This window comes from Filicampus tigris, chromosome 16, assembly GCF_054856515.1.
Source record: "Filicampus tigris isolate MCC_2025a chromosome 16, RoL_Ftig_1.0, whole genome shotgun sequence".
Lineage (NCBI taxonomy): Eukaryota > Metazoa > Chordata > Actinopteri > Syngnathiformes > Syngnathidae > Filicampus > Filicampus tigris.
The window spans coordinates 11,260,556-11,281,747 of NC_141232.1; the positions used below are offsets into that span (position 1 = coordinate 11,260,556).

At 39.0% G+C, this 21,192-nt stretch overlaps 1 protein-coding gene and 1 long non-coding RNA gene across 4 annotated transcripts; one reads left to right on the forward strand and one right to left on the reverse strand.

Annotated features, from left to right (window-relative positions):
* Positions 1-1,278: 1,278 nt before the first annotated feature.
* On the reverse strand, positions 1,279-7,887 carry LOC147134704 (uncharacterized). Its single transcript, XR_015090180.1, has 4 exons — positions 7,772-7,887; positions 7,206-7,293; positions 5,691-5,761; positions 1,279-1,600 (listed from the first exon to the last, which is right to left on the reverse strand). It is a non-coding gene; the product is annotated as an uncharacterized LOC147134704 (long non-coding RNA).
* Positions 7,888-8,075: 188 nt separating this feature from the next.
* On the forward strand, positions 8,076-19,751 carry sec14l1 (SEC14-like lipid binding 1). Of its 3 annotated transcripts, none has more exons than XM_086056476.1 (17): positions 8,076-8,231; positions 9,487-9,690; positions 9,818-9,921; positions 11,276-11,425; positions 12,403-12,534; positions 12,725-12,853; positions 13,011-13,188; positions 14,213-14,322; positions 14,520-14,709; positions 14,952-15,040; positions 15,583-15,653; positions 15,740-15,911; positions 17,434-17,568; positions 17,672-17,806; positions 18,390-18,641; positions 18,777-18,955; positions 19,442-19,751. In XM_086056476.1, exons 3-17 carry the CDS (start codon positions 9,859-9,861, stop codon positions 19,545-19,547), a joined length of 2,091 nt encoding a protein of 696 aa, XP_085912602.1. In that variant the 5' UTR covers positions 8,076-8,231; positions 9,487-9,690; positions 9,818-9,858; the 3' UTR covers positions 19,548-19,751. The 3 variants fall into 3 exon arrangements, with proteins under 3 accessions (XP_085912602.1, XP_085912601.1, XP_085912603.1); XM_086056475.1 differs by having other exon boundaries at positions 9,828-9,921; XM_086056477.1 differs by having other exon boundaries at positions 9,839-9,921.
* The last annotated feature ends 1,441 nt before the right edge of the window (positions 19,752-21,192 follow it).

Here is a 21,192-nt window from a genome sequence, read left to right on the forward strand (position 1 = left end):
ATGCTGTAATTCTTCCCAGTTACTTAATCATTATTGTCCACGGCTGCTCCAGAACCACAGACACAATGCTGCATTTGTCACAGATGGCTCATTGCCATTTTAGCAGGCTGTAAAGGGCTATTTATGGCGACATTACCACAGCTGGGCTACAGCAATAGGTACACCTTAGCAACCAGTGTTGCCACAGTTACCTTGAAAAAGTAACTTAATTACTTTACACATTACTTGATTTGAACTCATTCAGTACCAAACTTTTTCAGATCCTCAGTGAAATGACATCTAAATATGTCATTGGGATAGAATGAGTTAAAAGGAACTTCGATTACAAGTTACTTTAGTCAACAGATGCCGACAACCCATGTTAACATAAAATTGACAACTGGTTTGATACTTAATTGCATGTACATTTCTAACAATAAAGTTTCTTTAAAAAAAAAAATAATAAAGACAGCATTTTATTTTGTTTCATGTTTTTAATGAGTCTTTATGGATTTCACTTAATATGAATGACTACCTATGTTTATATGTAAAAAAGTCTTTCGAGACTTCATAAATGGTTGCTTTAAGGCAGTACATTGTTTTTAAATACTGTCACTTGGTGACCTGCCATTTTGATTACCTCATTTAACTATGTGAACATGGCAAAATAATACTACAAAAATGAATTTATTGTTAATATCTATAATAGTGCAAATCAAAACGAATCATTATCTTCTTTGAAAGTGCAAAATTGTTGCTAGAGCTCTTAAATTGCATCTTGAATGCTTTTGCTGGTAAGCGTAGGCTGGTGAAAATGCAACAGGTGACTTGAATTGTGTTCAGGTCTCTGTGACCCATTTTAGGTTTTTCATAAAGAGAAAAATAAAGTTGATTTTTTCAGAGTCAAACCTCTTGGCCTCAGCTCATTTTCTTTGAAGCATCAGTACATATTTTGAAGACCACACACTCAGACCAAAAATCATTTCAGGATCTAATTAATATACAATGACATTTTAAAAAAATCACCTACCTTAGGTTAGAGTTTAGGAAAAGGCCCAATATGTTTAACGGGGCTGATTTGTTGTCGAGACTGACATTTTTACTTATTGTTTACCTTTTATTGGCCTGCATGGCCAAACTTAAGTGAAATTCAAATAAATTTTTTAAAAAATCAATTTTAAAAAAAAAACTTGCTTCATTTGTAAATGTGATGAAATCTTCCACTTATACTGTATCTTTATTATCAAGGACAAATAAAAACGAGAAACACTTTAATTCATAAATGTGATCCAACGAAGGTAATGGGCAAATATTAACACAGCTGTATAGGATGAATTAAATGTATTTAACGATCACATCATACTGAGGAAACATTGGCTAGTTCAGGCGGATGGAAAGGCTGTCCATCTGCGGCTAACGTCTCTTAGCGGAATCAGCCCTGGCAAATAAGAAAGCCTAAGATGTGGCGTGATAGAGATGAGAGCAGGAGAAGGGCTCGAGAAAGGCCTGATAGACAGTTCATCTGCCCCGCTGACCCTTTTGTCTGAGTGGACTGTCAAGTTGTCATTCAGTTGATTGAGTGTGAAAAGAATCGTCCACGTGGGAGACAAAACTGTCCATCCTGAGGAGGAAATGAATGGATTGAGTGAAAGAGGATGCAGACAAGCGGATGAATCAGACGCCAGCGACTAAAAACGAAGAAGTGAAGTAAGGAGGGAGATGACGGAAAAGAATTAGCCGCCTGGATGTGACAGGATGCATCGAGGCTATCTGATGCTTTAACTTCAAAGTGATCCTGCACAAACATCAAACCGAGGGCGTCCAGTCCAAAGTTCATCCCTCTCAAATGCCAGGAAAAACACATTTCTGCAGTTCAGAGTTGTCAAAACATTGATGTCAAAGTTCACGCAGGGATGAGAATATGCTGTGCTGCTTCGAAACAACAGGGTGCAACTTCTCATGAGTTATTTAACCTTTGGATCGACACTGCAGGTGAAGAGGCTGCAGATGATGAGTCAGATGGAGGCTGAATGCGGCTGCAAGACGCAGAAGATATCACCACATCGGAACCAAGTCAAACCAGGTTTTCGGTCACAATTTGCTCTCTCGAGGGTGACGTGAACTTTTTTTCTTTGATCGTACCACGTCAACGGAGAAATTATTAACCAATTGATCACAAACTGAAGGGAGTTTCTGAACTATTACATTCATCTATTTCTTTGACAAAACCCACCGAAAACAACGGAGTCTTCATCCTTGAATCTTAATCTCCTCTGACAAAAGCATTTCATGCATGCTTTCTTCTTGATTCAATGACATTGCAACACGTTAGCAGGGTTTGTCACTGAAACAGCAAACAAATGAGGGCGACGCATCACTTTCATGTCTCCCAGCTGTAATCTCCCGTGTAATTGCTTTAATTGGTCTCATTTGAGCTGATCTGATGTCTCCATCTGCAGTGATGGACACAGCTGTTGGCAGACTTTGCTGGGTGTCTAAATGTCATGTAAGCAATTTCACATGACGCGTCTGGCAGTGGTGTGGAGTCGCACGACGACGGCGAAGTTGACAAGATCCACTCCAAGGACTGTATCAAAATGACAACCGACAACAATAATGCTCAGTTTTGATGGACATTCACTGCCATGTATAAAAACACGTGAGGCATATGCTTGCAATTGTAATGATCTCATTTGGCTCAATTAGGGTGGTCCCATGTTTGAAGAGGTCTGTGTAAAATGCAGGGCAATAAAATATAATACATATTGTGAAATTGTTATTTCACAATATATCTATGGAATGGCAGACTTTCTAATAGATATTTGATTGTTTCCCACGAGATTGTGCAGGGATGCCTAATATTGTGGCTTATGTGGCGGAATCATAAAATCATACCATTATTTCACGCATGACATTTGCCTGGTGATCTTTCATGAGAAAGCATTTTACTAAGTCTACCAGCCATTTTTTTCTCCAACCCCGCACTTGCTACCTTGTTGTGTTTTACAAATCAAAGCATTTATTTCGATCCTTTCTTTCTCAAGTGTCCACTTTTGGGTCCGCATTCAGTTAGTTGCATCACAGAAAGAAAAAAAAAAAAATCTAATCAGTGTAGCGTCCTCGTGATAGCAATTCAGTTTTGGGATTGGAATTTCGGAGGGCAGTCCTTCAAAGCGAGCAAAAGGGCCTCGAGCGAGTCCAAGTCGGTGGAAGGACATCAAATCTGATGCAAATACACTTGAAAAATTGGTGTGTAGTTGCCTCGCACCATTTTCAATGCACATGGTATTGTGACATCAAATTCTTAGGAAAAGAAAAACTTCCCTCAGTATGTAGAGATTTTTTTTTTTTTGCCCTGTCAAATTTCAGTCCTTGAAGTCCTCCCTCCACAACTATGGGCTTGCATCAGCACTTGTGTAGTAACCTTGATCTAATTTCCAGTGCAATGTGAGTTCTAGTTCAACCAGAGTTGCATATTCGAATCAAAATGTTGTATTTTATTTCAACAATCATCAGTCAATAATCCTGCCGGAACATTCATTTTTACCTTGTCAAAATGGACTAAATACAATCCTAGCTGTAATTTCATTCTCAACATCAGAGTGACTGCACTTCCCACACACCCTGTGCCACCTCCGCTTCTATTGTCCTCTCAGTTTCAACAAAGAATATCACTGGATTAAAATTCACGGGATAATTTATGACCAGATTCTATAGAAGTCAACTCAGCATTGGTTTGAGTCAATATTGTGACATGATCCTGATATCTAAAGTCTTTACTGTTTTTCTTGTTCGTAGTGTCAAAATTACAACTTTACAGGAGGTAAAAAAAAAATTAAAAAAAACATAAGGTTGTTTGAGTTCCCAGGCACTGCTTTGTGTGTGTAAAATAATGACAGGTCAATTTCTTGCACAACTTGCAATGCCCACTTCAGCATTGCTTTGTAAAAATTAAGATTTACTACGACAGGTCTACAGAATATCTTTATCGATTACATTTCATACATACGTAAATATACAAGGTTATGGTCTAGATTTATGTGTAATAAATAATGACACTTGTGTTACTTGTGTACAACTTCTATACATGGATATAATCCATAAAAGTCAAACAATAGGCAAACATTGGCCACATGGCAGATCATTTTACCATAATCGGCCAATTTCATCGATTAATCAGTCGGGCCCTAATTTTCAATGTACATTATTTGCTTGCAATTAATTTATATATATATATATATTTTTTTTTTTATGTATGGATTCTAAATGTGCATCTCTTCATTGTCAGCTTCTATTTATTTGAAGTATTTACTGATAATCAAAATAAATAAATAGATGAATAGTTAGGTAAATAAATAACATCACATCTTGCCGTCAAGCATTTGCTTATGGGGGCCACCACTTTTATTTGCGAGAGAACAATGTCATACGTAATCACCGGTTCCAGCTTATTATGTAGCTTTTTGTTTTGTTTTTTTCTACAAAAACAATACAAAGATAGAAAATATTCAGCACCAACAAGCTACATATATCGTCACTGTCGTACTGAATCCTTGCATCTCCAAAATGACAATTTTTCAGGAAATACACAAATGCATTATGCCGTCATTGATCGTCAACATCACAGTCTGCACAGACAAAATGTCTAATACATCACAAAGGTAAACTGTGCTACATGCTGTTCGAAGGTCTTAGAGCCACGAAGGGTAACTCAATCCAATTCAAGTGCTGCGGAACCGTATACAGCATTATTGTCGCCTCAAAGCTGAGAGTTTTTTTCATAGGCAATACCAAACATAGGTTAGATACTTTTGAATAAGCCTGTTTTGTTAAAAATGTATCATTGTAAAGGAACAGTATCAACCATAAAAGTGGGTGCCGATTCATTTCCTTATATTAAACTGCTTAGTCAGCTCATTGATTTTTTTATGCGATTCATCTGAAGTTTAATGGAAAAATCTCCACTTTTTTTTTTTTTTTTTTAATGAAATAGGGAATTTCCAAAGGCACCGTATGTGATATTGAATCGGCAGTTCAATAATAGCTCCGTGACATTATACCTCCTAATGAGCAGCACCTTCACTTGACACCTTTTGTGTAGTTTTGTACTCAGCACCATATAATTCTCCTACTCCACTAAGAAGCAAAGACATTATTTCCTTCTATTTTAACCGCTACAGGTTTGTTTTCCCTGCAGCCCCTTTAATTCAAATGGGGAATACATTGCACTCAAATGTAATTATGTTAGGCTGCTTCTAGTCTGTAATATGTTTTTCTATCTTACAGTGCATTCGTGCAACTAAATGTAGTTTTATCCTCTTCTGATTGATGTGTATTTGATTATGTATGCACAACAGCCTTTTTCTTCTGGAAATGTGAGGCGAAAGATTTCATAAATCACATCTCTATTTTGATTTTATTCCGTAGGGTGCACTTCCTGCTGACACTGTTTGATGTGAGGCGGAATAGGGGTACATGGGTTGTATTTCATTACCGTTCAGACGCGTGTTCCTGTGCCAAAGTTCGATGAAAGTGTGACAAAGATAAATGCGTTACTCTTCATGCAGCATGACAGTCGATAAAGTCGCGTGTCAGATAAGCATGCATATTGTTCTTAGTATTTTTGAAAAATAAACATTACATTTAGAAACATCTGTACGCTATGTATTGAGTATTATATATTGTAGAACTTCGATCCATGTACTGCTTACCCTATTCCTCACTAGTGTGCTTGAGCCTATTCCTGCTGACTGTTGGGCAGGAGCCAAGGTACACCCTTGAACTGGTCGCCAGCCAATCACAGGGCACAAATCAGATTAGTTGAATTAAAAGGGGACAGTGCAATTTCACAGAACACGTGAAAAAACATGGTTTAAAAAAGCCAGAGTTAGCAAAGAGGCTATTTTTATCTGTAGTACCCTGGCCATGATGTAAAAAAAGCATTAAAGTACAATTACAAGGAATACATATAAATAGCAAGACACTAAATCCTTCACACATATTATACAATGCACCATAACAAATAGACAGCCACTCACCTTCACATTCACACCTACGGGCCATTTAGAGTGTTCAATTAACCTACCCTACATTTTCATTTTTTAAATTCAACCCCTTAGCACCCTTGTGAGGATAAGCGGTATGGATAATGAATGAATGAATGAACCCCCTTAGCATTTTAACTGGTGGATCTTTTTTGATCCTCGCCTCACTTGTCTTAATTGCTCCATTATTATTATTATTATTATTATCCATCCATCGATTATCGATACCGCTTATCCTCACAAGGGTCGCGGGGCGTGCTGGAGCCTATCCCAGCTGTCTTTGGGCAGTAGGCGGGGGACACCCTGAACTGGTTGCCAGCCAATCGCAGGGCACACAGAGACAAACATCCGCACTCACAATCACACCTAGGGGCAATTTAGACAGTCCAATCAACTTACCATGCATGTTTTTGGAATGTGGGAGGAAATCGGAGTACCCGGAGAAAAACCCACGCAGGCACGGGGAGAACATGCAAACTCCACACAGGGAGGCCCCACGAACCCACGACCTCTGAACTGTGAGGCGGACGTGCTAACCAGTCGACCACCGTGCCGCCATTAATATTATTATTATTATTATTATTATTATTAATATTATTATTACTATTATTATTACTATTATTATTATCATTATTTTATAATGTGGATTAACTGGAGCCGTCTCACTGTTAAACCTCTCCAAGCTCTCAGGTAAGTATATGTGTCCTCTTTATTTATCGGTGCTGTGGCTCTGGGAATAAAGTAGGTCACATGCTTTGGTTTTGAATGTTAATCTGACATACGATATAGCCTCCCGCTTACTGAGAATAAAGTGATGCTCCAGGGGCGCATACATGACATACAGCTATATATCTAGTGAATTTCACCACCAGAATTTAATGTTGAATACTTTTGTTGAAGCGTCCCTTCATGTAAATCTTAACTCCAGGTCGTTCTCATAATTGACTGAGGACCTCAAGTGGACAGAAGATGTACTATAACCTATAATTGGGCTCATGGATAATTTTCAATATGACCCGATGCTGCTTGCATTTTACGGTATAAAACAATGTTGCTCTCTCACCAGCTGGATACCAAATTGGTAATAGTTAGTTCACTTCAAATTCTGCAACGTTCAGTCATCTATTAGTTGCCTGTGAGGCTGCGTTGGCTTTATATGATCAAAACAACAATGAACCTCACCTGCATTTCAGTTGATGTGTAGATGGCGCTTCTTCTTTTTTTCACTTTCGTTGCTGCTATACTCTGCGTCTCCGTTGTGTTTGCATGTCTGACAAGATGATTGATTTGGTTATGTTTTTCGTGAAGCACCAAACACTTAAGCGTGTCTGTGGAAATTCGATGCCTCTCAGGAGAAGACATTCAGACTGTTTAATGGTGATAATTAGATATGGTAAACTAAAACTAAGTAGTCTAAAAATCAGGTAATGAGCCAGGCAATTGCGAAAGTTGGGTACGTGTTGACATTTTCCAAAGCAATTTCCATCAGCGTCATTATTGGTTCTTGTTTTTCTTTATAATGGGAAATAAATGAGCTTTTGTGAACATCCTGGCGGAATATGAATGCAATTGTCAATTGCCATGTTCATAATAATTAAAAAATGTGTCACTTGGTATACAGTATTCTAAATATTTTAATAAATAACAATAATGACATTTTGGACAATGATAGCATGCTGAAGATGGCTCTTGATTATGTGTTTTAGCATAAATGTGATACTTAAAAATAAACTTGGAAATAAACTTGCCTTATACAGTTTGTGACCCCAATGAAAAACAGATTAGCATTTATGAAAAACCTTGCAAAATACCCAATTTTGTCAAAAAGGATGATACATGCAGTATTACAATATTACATTATAAACAAAACTATGTTTACAAAATATAATAAATATTACATTTTGTTTTTACTTTATAACAGTAACTCTGGCGCAATGACGTCAACTGACGTCCTAGACGCAACTGGCTTTAAGACGGTGATGAAAGTGTTCTTTATTTTGACGGCGAACACAAGCGCAACCAATGAAAATGAATATGAAAATGAGATCAAGATCGCTGATATTGAACGAGTTGCCCTCAGATGTCACATGTCAGATGACAAACCTCATTTGGTCACGAGTCAGTCAGCTTCCGGTCTCTTACAGGAAGTTGTACGCCGTTGCTGCCAGCTGAACTTTAAAGCTCAACGTCTACAAGCGCAGCAACATGGTAATATATTTATTTTTGTAAACTGATCTTTATGTTTTGTTAGTTTTATATTTCACGAGTTCCTATTACGCACTGTAAGTCATTTAATCAGATAACATTTGACTAAAATGCATTATAATCTTTAGAGGTGAATTTAATTTTAGTCATTTCAGTATTTCAGTTGTTTTATCAAATTTGCTGCTCTCTCAACAAGGAGCTGAATGACAACATTCACAGCAAGTACTTAATTGACCTATGACCATTACATTTTTTGTGAATTGTAACTGGTATTTTAAAGAGTCACATTTTGACATGATACCAAAAAAAACTTTTAACATTTGATCAAACCAATCTCGCCCTTGCAAGGCTTAAACAGAATATTCCCAGAGGGCAGTGCACGCCATTGTGCTTTAGTGTCTGCGGACGCCCTTGCAAACATGGCCATTCATCTCCTTGTTAAGAGAACAGCAAGCTGTGCAAAAAGTGCGGAAATATTGAACGGTTGGACATATCTGTATTCACAAATTTTGAGAAGGTACAATTAAGGTCACCCGAAATTTCGTAGAAAGTGCAACATGCCTAACTTTCTGAGAAATGTGTATAGTGGATATATAAAAGACTACACACCCCTGTTAAAATGCCAGATTTTTGTCATATTAAAAAAAAGGCCAATATAAATCTTTTTAAAAGTGTCCCCCATTCACACCTGCAGCCATTTAAAGTGGAGAGCTAGCTGCTCTGGCTGTCACAGACTTGTTCTAGTTTGTATGGTACAATACGTGAAGTTCTAACTGTGTGTCAAGGACTCAAAACTGTTAACAAAACCTATTTTGACTGTATGTCTGAATAAAAAAAATGCTGCATGAAGTTCTTTAAGTGTAACTATTTTAAGGGTAACTATATTAAAGTATCTCACGAATATTAAATGGTCTCGTTAATGTTTGGTGAAAATCTGCGATACCTAACAACACAACCACTTTATTTAACAGTTTGCTTTCATTTTTCCCATTGAAAGATTTCAATTGAGTTGTACAAGTTATGTCACATTAAACTTGAATGGTGGAAGAAGTGTAAAAAAAATTTTTTACATCACAAAACATTTGAAAACGGGTGAGTAGACTTTTAACAGCATGGGAAGTGTTTATAGCACGTGAAACTCACACCTCCCCCTTCCTTCTGACTCATAACCAGTTCAGTAGCCTGCTGTGAATGGAGATTGTCGAAGCGTAGATGTCATGTTACAATTACCTACCGCCTATCTGTGCTCTCCTACCAGTGATTCGACATCTGACATGCACATGTGGCTCCCAGTTGGCTTGAAAGAGGCGGAGCTCACATTCACCAGCTGGTCGCAGTGCTTGTCATTTCACAACACCCAATAAGGCAAAAAAGCATTCCCTCTGCCAGCTGACTATGGACTGCATTCAAATGGACCAGTAACTTGAAACTTCTTAAAACAATTGATCAACATTCCACCGCAGTAAGTCACACATTTTCACTCTTTAAAATATTGTAGGCTTTATACAAACAATGTTACTACTACTAACTTTATAGCCCCAAGCATAATCCGCAATTCTAAGTCATAAGTCATGTAAATGTGATGTGAGGCTGTTGTAGCCTTTTTTCAGGGACCGACGAAGCTGCAGCCATGGTGCGGGAATACCAGTCTCCTGTTCGGGTCTACAAACATCCGTTTGAATTAATAATAGCAGTGAGTAGTGTTTTCCCTGAATATTCATACAAGACAGGTGTCATTTTGCTGCAGGTACTAAATGCATTTGTTGTAGCCATTGGGACATGGACCTTTTTACATGTATTATCTGTAGTCATGCTGGATGGGCTTTTTCATAGCCATCTATATCACCCAAGTGTTTCATCAAATATTTCCTAAAATTGCCCCTTTATTACTGACTATAAATGGCACGGATAAATTGCACATTATTTTACAGTTTGGAGACGGTTATGTAATAGAGCAGCTGGAGGTGCCATCGGTGGCAGCACTTATTCATACAAGCCGCAACTTTAGAATGATTGCTTTGATTGAATGTGGTATTGATGCAGCTGTCTTTACCTTTACAGCAGGGGTCACTAACTCCGGTCCTCGAGGGAACACTATCCTGCTTGTTTTTGGTGTTTGCCCCCTCTGACACACCGGATTCAAAAGAAAAGCTCAGCAAGCTCTGCAGAAGCTTGATGACAATCCTGGTCATTTGATTCAGATGTGTTGGAGGAGGGAAAAAAAAAAAAATGCAGGCCCTCGACTGGAGTCGCTGACCCCTGTTTGACTGTAAGGTACACAATGTTAAGTGCTGAGTAAATATTTGTATTCGTCAGAGCAGGTTTTCTGCACACGTTTTGCTTTCGCCTCTTGCCTGACGACGTTATACATTAAACCATGCTTATGCAACAACTGTGACACTTTGCACTGCAGACACCAGACGGGACCCTTTCAATACACAGTCCGAGTAAACATCCACACTTTGTTTGCCTTGATGAAAATCTTCTCTTAAAGTAAATCCCCTAAGTCGAAGGGATAATAAAATAATACTTGGTTGTAGAGTCTCCAGCTCCTTTGAGACCAATGAATCCTCCTTTCAGACACTTTTATTTACTCCCCAGATTTTTCATTATACCTTGACTCAACTTGCCTTTGGCAGTCAGTATTTCTGCCAGCTGTCCTAATTACAGTAATACCTTTTTTATGACTTGTCTTTTTTTGTCTTATGACTACTTTATTGTCATTATCATAAGCCTACAACCTGTTTAAAAGCCATCAACTGCCAAATTGCAACTAGGGCATTTGTTCTCTGTTGCCGCGATGGATTCCGTACATGCCCCTTCAACACTCTGTCATCATCTGAACTTGAGATAAAATTGCTAACTTGGTGGTTTTGAGTTTTCCGACTTTGCTGTGCTTCTGAGCACTGGTGTCAACAAGCTGGTTTTCTTATGTTCCTGACCATATCTTTTGTTTATGTACCTCAGCTATGCATTTATCGTTACCTGACCACAGGAAATTACACTATTTACCGTAGGTACTGCTACTTTAATTTCTCCTTTGCCAGGCTTACAACAGGAGATTCCCAAAGTGCCCCTTGATCCCAGTGTTTGTAGACAGTGAGATCATCAGTGAGAGCCAAAGCCAGGATGGCTCCACACTGGTGACTGAGAGGCGCTGCACGATTGACATTGATGCGCCTCGACTCCTCAAACGGGTATTTTGCTTTCGCGTACTACTTATTTTGGGCCGTGAGAAAATCCAGTTTGAATCTCTAATCACCTAAATAGTTCAAAGAATCAATGTACTGTCATTGCTCAAGTATGCCAAGGTTAGGACTACGCTGAATTTTAAAGCATATGAGGAGATGATATAAAACGTAGGTACTAGTCATCAATTATAGTGGATAGAAACCCCTGGTCAAATGCTACTTTTCGTGAGATAAAAAAACACAAGACCAAAATAAATCATTTCAAAAGTTTTTCACCATTGATGTGACCTATAACCTGTGCAACTCAAGGGAATTTTTCGAGAGGGTAGTAAAAATAACCGACTGAAATTATGTGGTTGCACAAGTGTGCACACACTGGGATGTAGCTGTCAATCACATTCAATCTAAACTGCAAACATACCTTTTGGAATTATGTCCCCCAAAATTCTACTTTGGCTTCAGATTTGTGTAAAGGCACACTTGACATCTCACAATCACATTTGTGAAAATGTTTTATGGTCCAATTATCTAGTTTTATTTATTATTTCATTGTGCCATATACCAACCAAAAGTGCCCAGCCCTGATGTGCTTACAAGACACTGAAATAAGAACGAAAACGACCAAGCAAGCAGTGATGAGAAAAACTCATCACAGAACCTATCAGAAAGAAGCAAACCAAATTTTAACATACTGATGCTCATCGGCTAGTTGGAATGTGATTGGTTAATTCTCAACGCAGCTATTTATCATTCAAGGGTGTGCACACTTGCAGCCACAATGTTTTTAATACCTCTGGAAAATATTTTTTTTTTCTCAATTAAGTTGAACAGTTAATATGTCAGACTGATGGAAACAGTTTTTTAATTATCTTTTTACGTCACAAAAACCTGGCATTTGAGCAAGGGTGTGTCGACTTATTAATACCACCGCATTTTGAAATACTTTGTTGACCATATCAATGTTGTTTTTTTTCTATACAAAGATTGCTGGTATAGACTACCTGTATTTCATCCAAAAGAACACGCTGAACCGCAGAGAGCGGACTCTGGTCATTGAGGTCCAGAACGAAACGTTTTCCAGCAGAGTCATTTCCTGTGAGTGGTGCAAATATACGGTGAGCATTGAATTCAATCCAAATGACATAAATCAGTCCAGAATTATATTGTCAGCAGTCAGTCCAATGTTATGTGTATTCATTTGTCAAATACTGAACTTTGTGCAGTTTGGGGGAACATTACAAAAAACTTTACTTCTGCTCTCCTATTTATGTAATGGACTGTATATTATCTGATCTTGCTTCACAGGTTCATCCCGAGAATGAAGAATGGACATGTTTTGAGCAGACCGCTAGTCTTGATGTGAAATCCTTTTTCGGCTTTGAAGGCCTGGCGGAGAAGATAGCAATGAAACAGTATGCTAGTAGCATAGAAAAGGTTTGTAGTTTCTTTGATCCGACTGTAATGATTGCAAGTTGTGTGTACATGTGGGCATGCCAAATGCGTTCTGTCCTCTTTTTGATCCACTTTCTTGCCTTTTGCTGATGTTCACTGCCCCCATTGATCGTGTGTCCTACTCCTTTCTATGCGGTAGGGTAAAGAAATTATCCAGTATCACCTCACGGAGCTGGAAAACGAGGGCGTAACGTACGTACCTCGTTGGGCTCTCCCCTCTCCTATCCGAGCCGTTCCTGGAAACTGCGTGGAAGATGTGCTGCCTGTTTCTAATAACAAGGACCAACCCACAGAGATAGCAACTGCCTCTCCCGATGGTCAGTATGACAACGTACTGCACGAGGACTACGTTTTTCTTTGACAGTGTCCCTAAAAATGTTCCCTTTTGTAAATACTCAGATTCACGTACACTGGTCAGCCACATCACTGGCCATAATACAAGATAAGATACACTCAAATGCTAAATATTAGAAACACCTTTCAGAGCACTGGTATACACCCCTGCAAGTTCATTATTGTGGTAGGTGGAATAAGGATAATAAGTGGGTATGAGTATTTGTTTTCTTAATTCAGTGTATTGTATACCCATCACCAAATGTGTTTTTTCCCCTAAAGTTCTAAAAGTTGATAGAGAGGGAAGTAGAGAGGGAAGTGCTTACAAAAATAACCTGGACACATCATCCAGAAAATGTGTCAAGTGACCTTCCATTACAGGTCAGTCACAGCAACATGATGCAAAAGGCAAATCAAATTCATGTTGAAGGAGGAGTTGGAAACTGTTCCCTGCTTCTTTGAAGACACTTTTTCAACTTCTGATAAAACTGCTGCTAACGGTAGCATTGACGCAAACTTCTCATGTGGTTTGCTGCAAACTTCACACTCAGGAAAAAAAAGAAATCACAGTATTGCACCTTTTGGGTTACAATTCTGTGCAAGAAAAAATACTCAAATTAATGAAACGTGTGTGGTATTTTTGTACAGATACATTAGACCTGACAAAATGCACCTCTAATGTACCTCTTTTTCTTAGAGTAGGATGACGTTTCAAAATAACATAGCCATAATCTAATAAATCTTGACGATTTGCATGGTTTGTTTTGTAGCTCATGACCAAGCCTAAAATTACAACTTTTGTCTTAGCTTATTTCGTACTCCAAATGCATGTTGTACGAAAATGAGCAGAATGATTTCCCTCGTGGAAACGGTCCGAACTTTACATATTGCGAGTGCGTGTTGTTCTGTCTATGTAGTTTATTATATTTTTCACTGAAAGTGCCCGAGTCTCTCTCTAATGCATGCAATGGACGCCGTGCTAAGTTGACGCCGTGTTTTGGCCTGCAGACAAGTTGGATGCTGATTACATCAGACGTTACCTTGGTGATTTAACGCCTCTGCAGGAAAGCTGTCTTATTCGACTGCGGCAGTGCCTCCAGGAAACCAACAAGGGCAAGGTCACATACATTTTGTCTGAACAGATTGTTTCCACATACCAATCAGTTTTGTTAACAAAATGTTTTTGTTTTTTTTTAACTAGTGAAATTGTTAGTGATCTGCTGGTTTCCTTATGATACGCAGATTTTTCTCTTAACTTGACAGGTGTCTATTGTTACGGTGAACCTGTGGTGAAGCATCGTATTTGGCTTTACAGAGTCCAAAGGATCAGCATGTGCTGCGCTTTCTGATAGCCACAGATTTTAACTTTGACAAGGCTCGAGAGCTCCTGTGCCAATCACTTACATGGAGGAAGCAACACCAAGTGGATTTCCTGTTAGACTCATGGCAGCGCCCTCAACTTCTCCAGGACTATTATAGTGGAGGCTGGCACCACAATGACAGAGGCATGATTCTTTTTGGAATATTTGCATTTTACTGCATATTTAGTGAAGGGTTTATTGCAACTAGATAAGCTTGGACTGGCATGTAGACTATTAACCAATGCCTGCATGCGAACCACCCGTCATAGTTCCCACGAGTCTTTCAAAAGCCAATATAATGCCACAAATGATTTTTTTTTTTTATGGAAGTATTTGTTGATGTGTGCGTGTGTTTATCTGCATGACCCATATTTTTGTCCGTTTAGATGGTCGGCCTCTATATATATTGCGGTTGGGTCACATGGACACAAAGGGTTTGATGCGTGCCTTGACAGAAGACGTGCTGGTTCGACAGGTGAAAGAAAGGATTTAACGTGGAAGTCAACCCAAATATATTTTTTAAGAATATGTTCTATGCAAGCCCACTGGTTGAAACAAGGCATTCTGATAAATACTGCGTTTGTGGAATAAGAGTTAATCCACCCGTTCTTAGCCATCTTTGGGGGCGGCCATTTTGTCACGTCTGACGACTAAAAATTACATCACAACTACTCAGGTAATGACCAATCATGGCTGACCTGTTTTCTGAAGCTGAGCCGTGATCGGTCGTTAGCTGAGCAGTTGTGATGTCATTTTCAGTCGACAGAAGTGATTTTGGCCATTTTGGCCGCTCCCTGAGATGGCTAAAAAGGGGTGAATTTTGCTGCTTAACTCATATTCCGCAAAAACAATATTAATCAGAATGCCATGTTTCAACTAGTGGGCCTGCTGGGAACATATTCTTGAGAAAAATGTGTTTGGGTTGATTTCCACTTTAAGCCCACATTTACACCCAATGCAGCCATTTTGCATGCAGATATCATGGCCTGACATTCATGCTTTACCTCGCTGACCCAGGTTGTCGCTGTCAATGAAGAGGGTCTGAGGCGCTGCGAGGAAAACACGGCAGTCTTTGGTCGACCAATCTGGTGCCAGAATTCCCTCCTTGCATTAGCGGAGTGGTAGTTGTAAAAATTGTCACGCAAACTATCAACGGAAATATTGTGCGCGCCAGGTGCTGGACTTGCCTGGTGGATCTGGAGGGTCTTAACATGCGTCATCTGTGGAGACCAGGGTTGAAGGCTCTCCTGAGAATCATTGAAGTGGTGGAGGCCAACTACCCCGAGACGCTGGGCCGCCTGTTCATGCTGAAAGCACCCAGAGTCTTTCCTGTGCTCTGGACCCTGGTGAGGATAAACAGCAACTGTATATTCACGCACAATGTTAGGAATGCACTTCAACGCAAGAGGTGCACGACATCATGCTGAGAGATGCTTCTAACGGCTTTCTCTTATATAAGGTCACCATGTCAAACAATTCCCCTTTCCAGCACTGTCGAGAAACGGCATATATTGTACGTTAAACGAATTTTATGGTACACAAACAAAGGTCACCAAAGGTAATGATACTGAAATAATGACGAGCTCGTCTCAATTCACTCACAAATTTAGCTCGGTCTGTTTAGTTTAACTAAAACCTATTCTGTTGTAAGTCTGACAACAGGTTGATTAACACAGGTTAATTGGACCTTCTGACATACCGTATCGTGAGAGTTCATTTAATTGGTAGTGGTCTTAATAAAGGTCATTAGCATCGATAGATGATCAAAGATACATTGTATTAACCAAATTTGGGGAACAAGAAAATGAAATTGTATAATTTTCTGTAGCGCTTTACAAATGTGACAAAAATTGTTTTAAAAGGTTGAAGCACTCCAGGAGCAACAGTGAACGCACTTTTAAACTACATATTGCTCTTTTTTCTTGTCAGAACTTTTCATACAGCTTTTTGTTCGTTTGATTTGTTTTGTTTTTGTTCTTGCTGCTGCGTGCAGCAGTACTTCATGTTGAGGCCTGTGTGTTTAGAGATGTCAAAATGTGCAGTTATTACGAATATGTGCCGGGAAAGAGAATATAATTGATGTTATGTAACAATCATGGGTCCATGAGTCATGCATGTTAATTGCATTCAGAAATCCCACAATTAAAAAGCAAGCAAAGCACAATGCGAGAAATGCAAACAGAAGACTCCTTTTATTTATTTTTAAAAATTTTAAACTGGTTCTGCCGTTTAGGAAACTGGAACTGATCCCAGCCGAATGTTGACGAAAGGCAGAAAACACCTTGGATGGGTTGCCATGCCAGTAAAACCGTAGGGCACCGGGGACAGGCTGTACGTGCCAATTTAGAAGAATCCATCCATCCATTATCGATACCGCTTATCCTCACAAGGGTCGCGGGGCGTGCTGGAGCCTATCCCAGCTGTCTTCGGGCAGTGGGCAGGGGACACCCTGAATTGGTTGCCAGCCAATCGCAGGGCACATGGAGACAAACAATCACACCAAGGGGCAATTTAGAAAGTCCAATCAATTTACCATGCATGTTTTGGGAATGTGGGAGGGAACCGGAGTACCCGAAGAAAACCCACACAGGCGCGGGGAGAACATGCAAACTCCACACAGGGAGGCCGGAGCCGGGATCGAACCCACAACCTCTGAACTGTGAGGCGGACGTGCTAACCAGTCGACCGCCGTGCCGCCATTTAGAAGAATCATATAAAATGAAAGCATAGTTTTTAGAAATACTTTACAAAGATCAAAATAGAACACAAAAACATCTTTCATTATTTTGACATTATGCATATGAATATATACATAAACATGTGGATTGTATTTTACAGTTGATTCATGGTCTGGTGTCTGACTTGCAGGTCAGCCCACTGATCAGTGAAAACACCCGTAAGAAGTTCCTTGTTTATGCTGCAAATGACTACCAGGGTCCAGGAGGTTTGGTGGACTACATTGACGAGGCCTTTATTCCTGACTTTTTGGGAGGGGAGTGCGTGGTGAGCTTTGTTGAATTACGCCCCAGAGAGCTGCCCTTGTATATATTGTTAAGTGTTATATTTGGTCAGCTCATTTTTCTTTCTTCCTTCATCTCCTTTTAAGTGTGACATCCCCGAGGGAGGTTTAGTCCCCAAGTCTTTGTACAGGACAGCAGAGGAGCTGGAGATTGAAGACAATCGATTATTGACAGAATCCATATATAAAAGTGCCAGTATTTTCAAGGGCGCTCCATATGAGGTACATTCAAACTTCTATGGCAATGGGCACTTAATGTAAGCACTGTGAAGGAAGTTGAATGTAAAAGTCAATTTTCCTTTCTCTGACAAAGCTGACTTGAGTGAATGCAGTGTGCACATCTAAATGGAGCTGGCCTCCGCTATTTACAGTATATGAAAAATAGATTAATTAAAAATGATGTCAAATAATTGAAAGATTTTTTAAACAAAATTATTGTTGACTTTATACAGTGGTGCACAACTGCAGTTCCATCGAAGAGCTGCTTCTATACTCACTTTATTTATGACAACTCTCAGTATAATGCAGACTACAACCACAATAAAAAAAACACTTCGAAACTTCAAACTTGAGCACTGAAAATAATTTTAATCGAGCTCTTGAATTAAATGGCAGCCAGGCAGTTGAAGCGCTAGATTTCTTTAAATGTAGGCTGCCACCTGCTGGAACTACTCTGCAAATCAAGTTTGCAGAAAAAATAAATTGCGAAATCAAGTGAATATCTCATAACAGTGCCATTTCAAAATTGCAGTGCATTGAGTGTTGTCTTTCTATTTTTAATCCCTTTTGCCTTATTTGCCTTCAGATTTTGATTGAGATTGTGGAAGCTTCGTCTGTTATTACCTGGGATTTTGATGTGTCCAAAGGGGATGTGCTTTTCAAAATCTACCATTCAAAGAGGGCTCCACAGCCACCAAAGAAAGATGCCATCGGAGCACATGGTTTTGCATCCTTAGGCTCTGTCAGTCCGCAGCTCTTAGACAAGAGTTGGGTGCTGGGTCAGGACTACAGCCTTGTTGAGAAAGCACTCACGTGCAGGGAGGGGGAGAGTGCACAGGTAAATGGAACATGCTCGGTATAGCTACTATTTTTAGACTTACTTTCAAACATATCTCAAAACTGTCCACCGCCACCCGCCCTCCCTATTACCGGAGCTTCATATTGATTGTGCACCTTGGCTTTGTTCAAATAGGGCTCTCACGTCACTCGCTGGCCTGGATACTACATCCTCCAGTGGTGCTTTCACAGCTCCCCAGCCGCCTCAGCCTCCAGCCTGTCTTATGTGGATGATGTGCTGGCCTCTCTTCAGGTCTCCTCCCACAAGTGTAAAATTATGTACTATACTGAGGTGCTGGCTTCCCAAGACATTAGGTCAGTTCATTTATTCCACCATGCCTTGCATATATGTGTGTGTGTGTGTATTTCATTCATTCACTGCCATTGGCCAATGTATTTGTCTTTTCACAGTCCAGCTATTCAATCGCAGGAATTTATTTATACTTTTTTAATTTTTTTTTTCAAACGTTAGGGTAAAAGAGGGTCTGAAAATGTCTGGCAATGAATCAGTTAAGAGATAATACCACATTAAAAGAAAAAAGTTTGTCTGAAAGCAAAATTTCAAGGCAACAAAATCGATAAACTTTTAAGTTTGAGCAAATGTGAACAAAGTAGTTGGTACTGTCCCTCCAACTATATATATATATATATATATATATATATATATATATATATATATGCTAACTAACTAACCAAAATACCTCCAAAAATACAATTTGGGTTTTTTGCAGTGCAAAGTTTTCTTCTGTCAGTGTTGACTTCTATTAGTGTTTGTAAAGAAATCCCTGTCTGTTTTTCTAGGGGATCCATGACAAGCCTGGAGTCCAGTCATAGTGCTTTCTCTCAGCTGAGTGCGTCCACTACTCTTTCTAGCCAATCACACACCAGCTCAACGGTCTCAAGGTAGCATCAGCTCGACAATGAACTCAAACCCTCTGACATGCTAGGGAATTCTTGGATCTTTCTTTGTTTTAGTGTTTTCAAAAGACAATGTGTACTGTAGTCAGTCTGTGATGGATTCAAAATTGAAGTCAAGTGTAATCAATCACCGGACAGTCTTCAGTGAATTTCATGGGTCAATAAACGACATGTAATGTCAAATGAGGAGGCAGCAGTTTGTCACTGAATTTTCGTTGATTGTCCACTAGATGTCAGTATACTCTCGTGCAGAAAATGCTTGAGCCTCAGTTTTTTTTTTCCCACTTTGTGAATACATTTACTGTATGATCAGCACACCTCTGAACACAACTGTTCCACTACTTGACATCATATTAGATACACCTGCACCATCGTACTAATCCAACATAGGAACAATAATAGTAAATTATAACAACAATTTCTTCAAATCATGCAGATGATCCTTATTTGGCTTCTAAGACGGGTACAATATTTAGCAGAAATTAATATACTGCACTATTGAAGAAAATTCAGCCTCTTTAATTAAATAAAACAAAAGATTTAGCTACTTAATCCGAGACGGGCTTAACATCCTTTGGCAGTCAACCACATGCATATTGTCACAGAATGTTCCATCAGATTTAAAATATTTTTCTCACTCAAGCTCGTTGAGCAAAGGAATAGAAAGAAGAGTTGCTTGAATAAAGAATTCATTACAAGAACATATATTGCTGAGGCCTCCAGAGAGCCTTTACACTGAATTGAAGGAAGAAAAGTCTGCAGTGTCTGTGTTGCAGTGTAGCTGTAATAGTTATCCTCTCCACAGCAATAAGTGGAATGTTGGGAGGGGAAACTCCAGATTGCTTGTTGGGTGTAGTATTTCATAAAAGAAGCGTCAAGGAAACTAAAGTATGATGAAATTCAGTCATGAATATAAAACCAACAAAAAACAAGCTGTCCATAAGTTAATACAGGTTGAGATATTAAAAGTATTTGCATAAGCATGTTTTCGGAGCCTGCCAATTTGAATACAATGAGATAAGGTTTTTGTTATTAATCCATTCAAAAAAGTGACTACAACTGAGAAAATATGAAAAGTGAAGCATGCATCCTATAATAAATCTAATAAATCTCTTGTAGACACCCCAAAAAATGTCAACAGTATAGTGATTGATTTAAACTGTAAACGTTTTTTTTTTTTGAACTGCAAATCCCTTTGAGTTGCATATGCTGTATGATAAGGTGTTATACAAAGAACGGATTCTTTGTCAAGGCCGGTGGGGACCATCTGCTATTGTTCAACGTCATTAAAGTGACAATACAATACAATACAATTTTATGTACATAGCGCATTTCGAGGAGTAAGGAGTGTGTGTGGGTGTGCGCTGGAATAAAGTTAGAAGAATTTAAAAAATACAGCCTGAGGAAGACCCGAGTTTTTGAATGCAGTTTTTACTTCCTGGTAACAAAGCAATATTTGAGTCCTTGAAGCCTCCAAACTGCCCAGCATAGCTGTTAAGCGACTGTAAAGAAAGCAGACCACTCTAAAGTGTCCCACTTTGACTTATATAAGAGATAAATTTGTATTCTTCTAATGTACATTATATTTGTATTATTTCAAGACACACCTTTCTGCTATCATCATTTGGAATGAA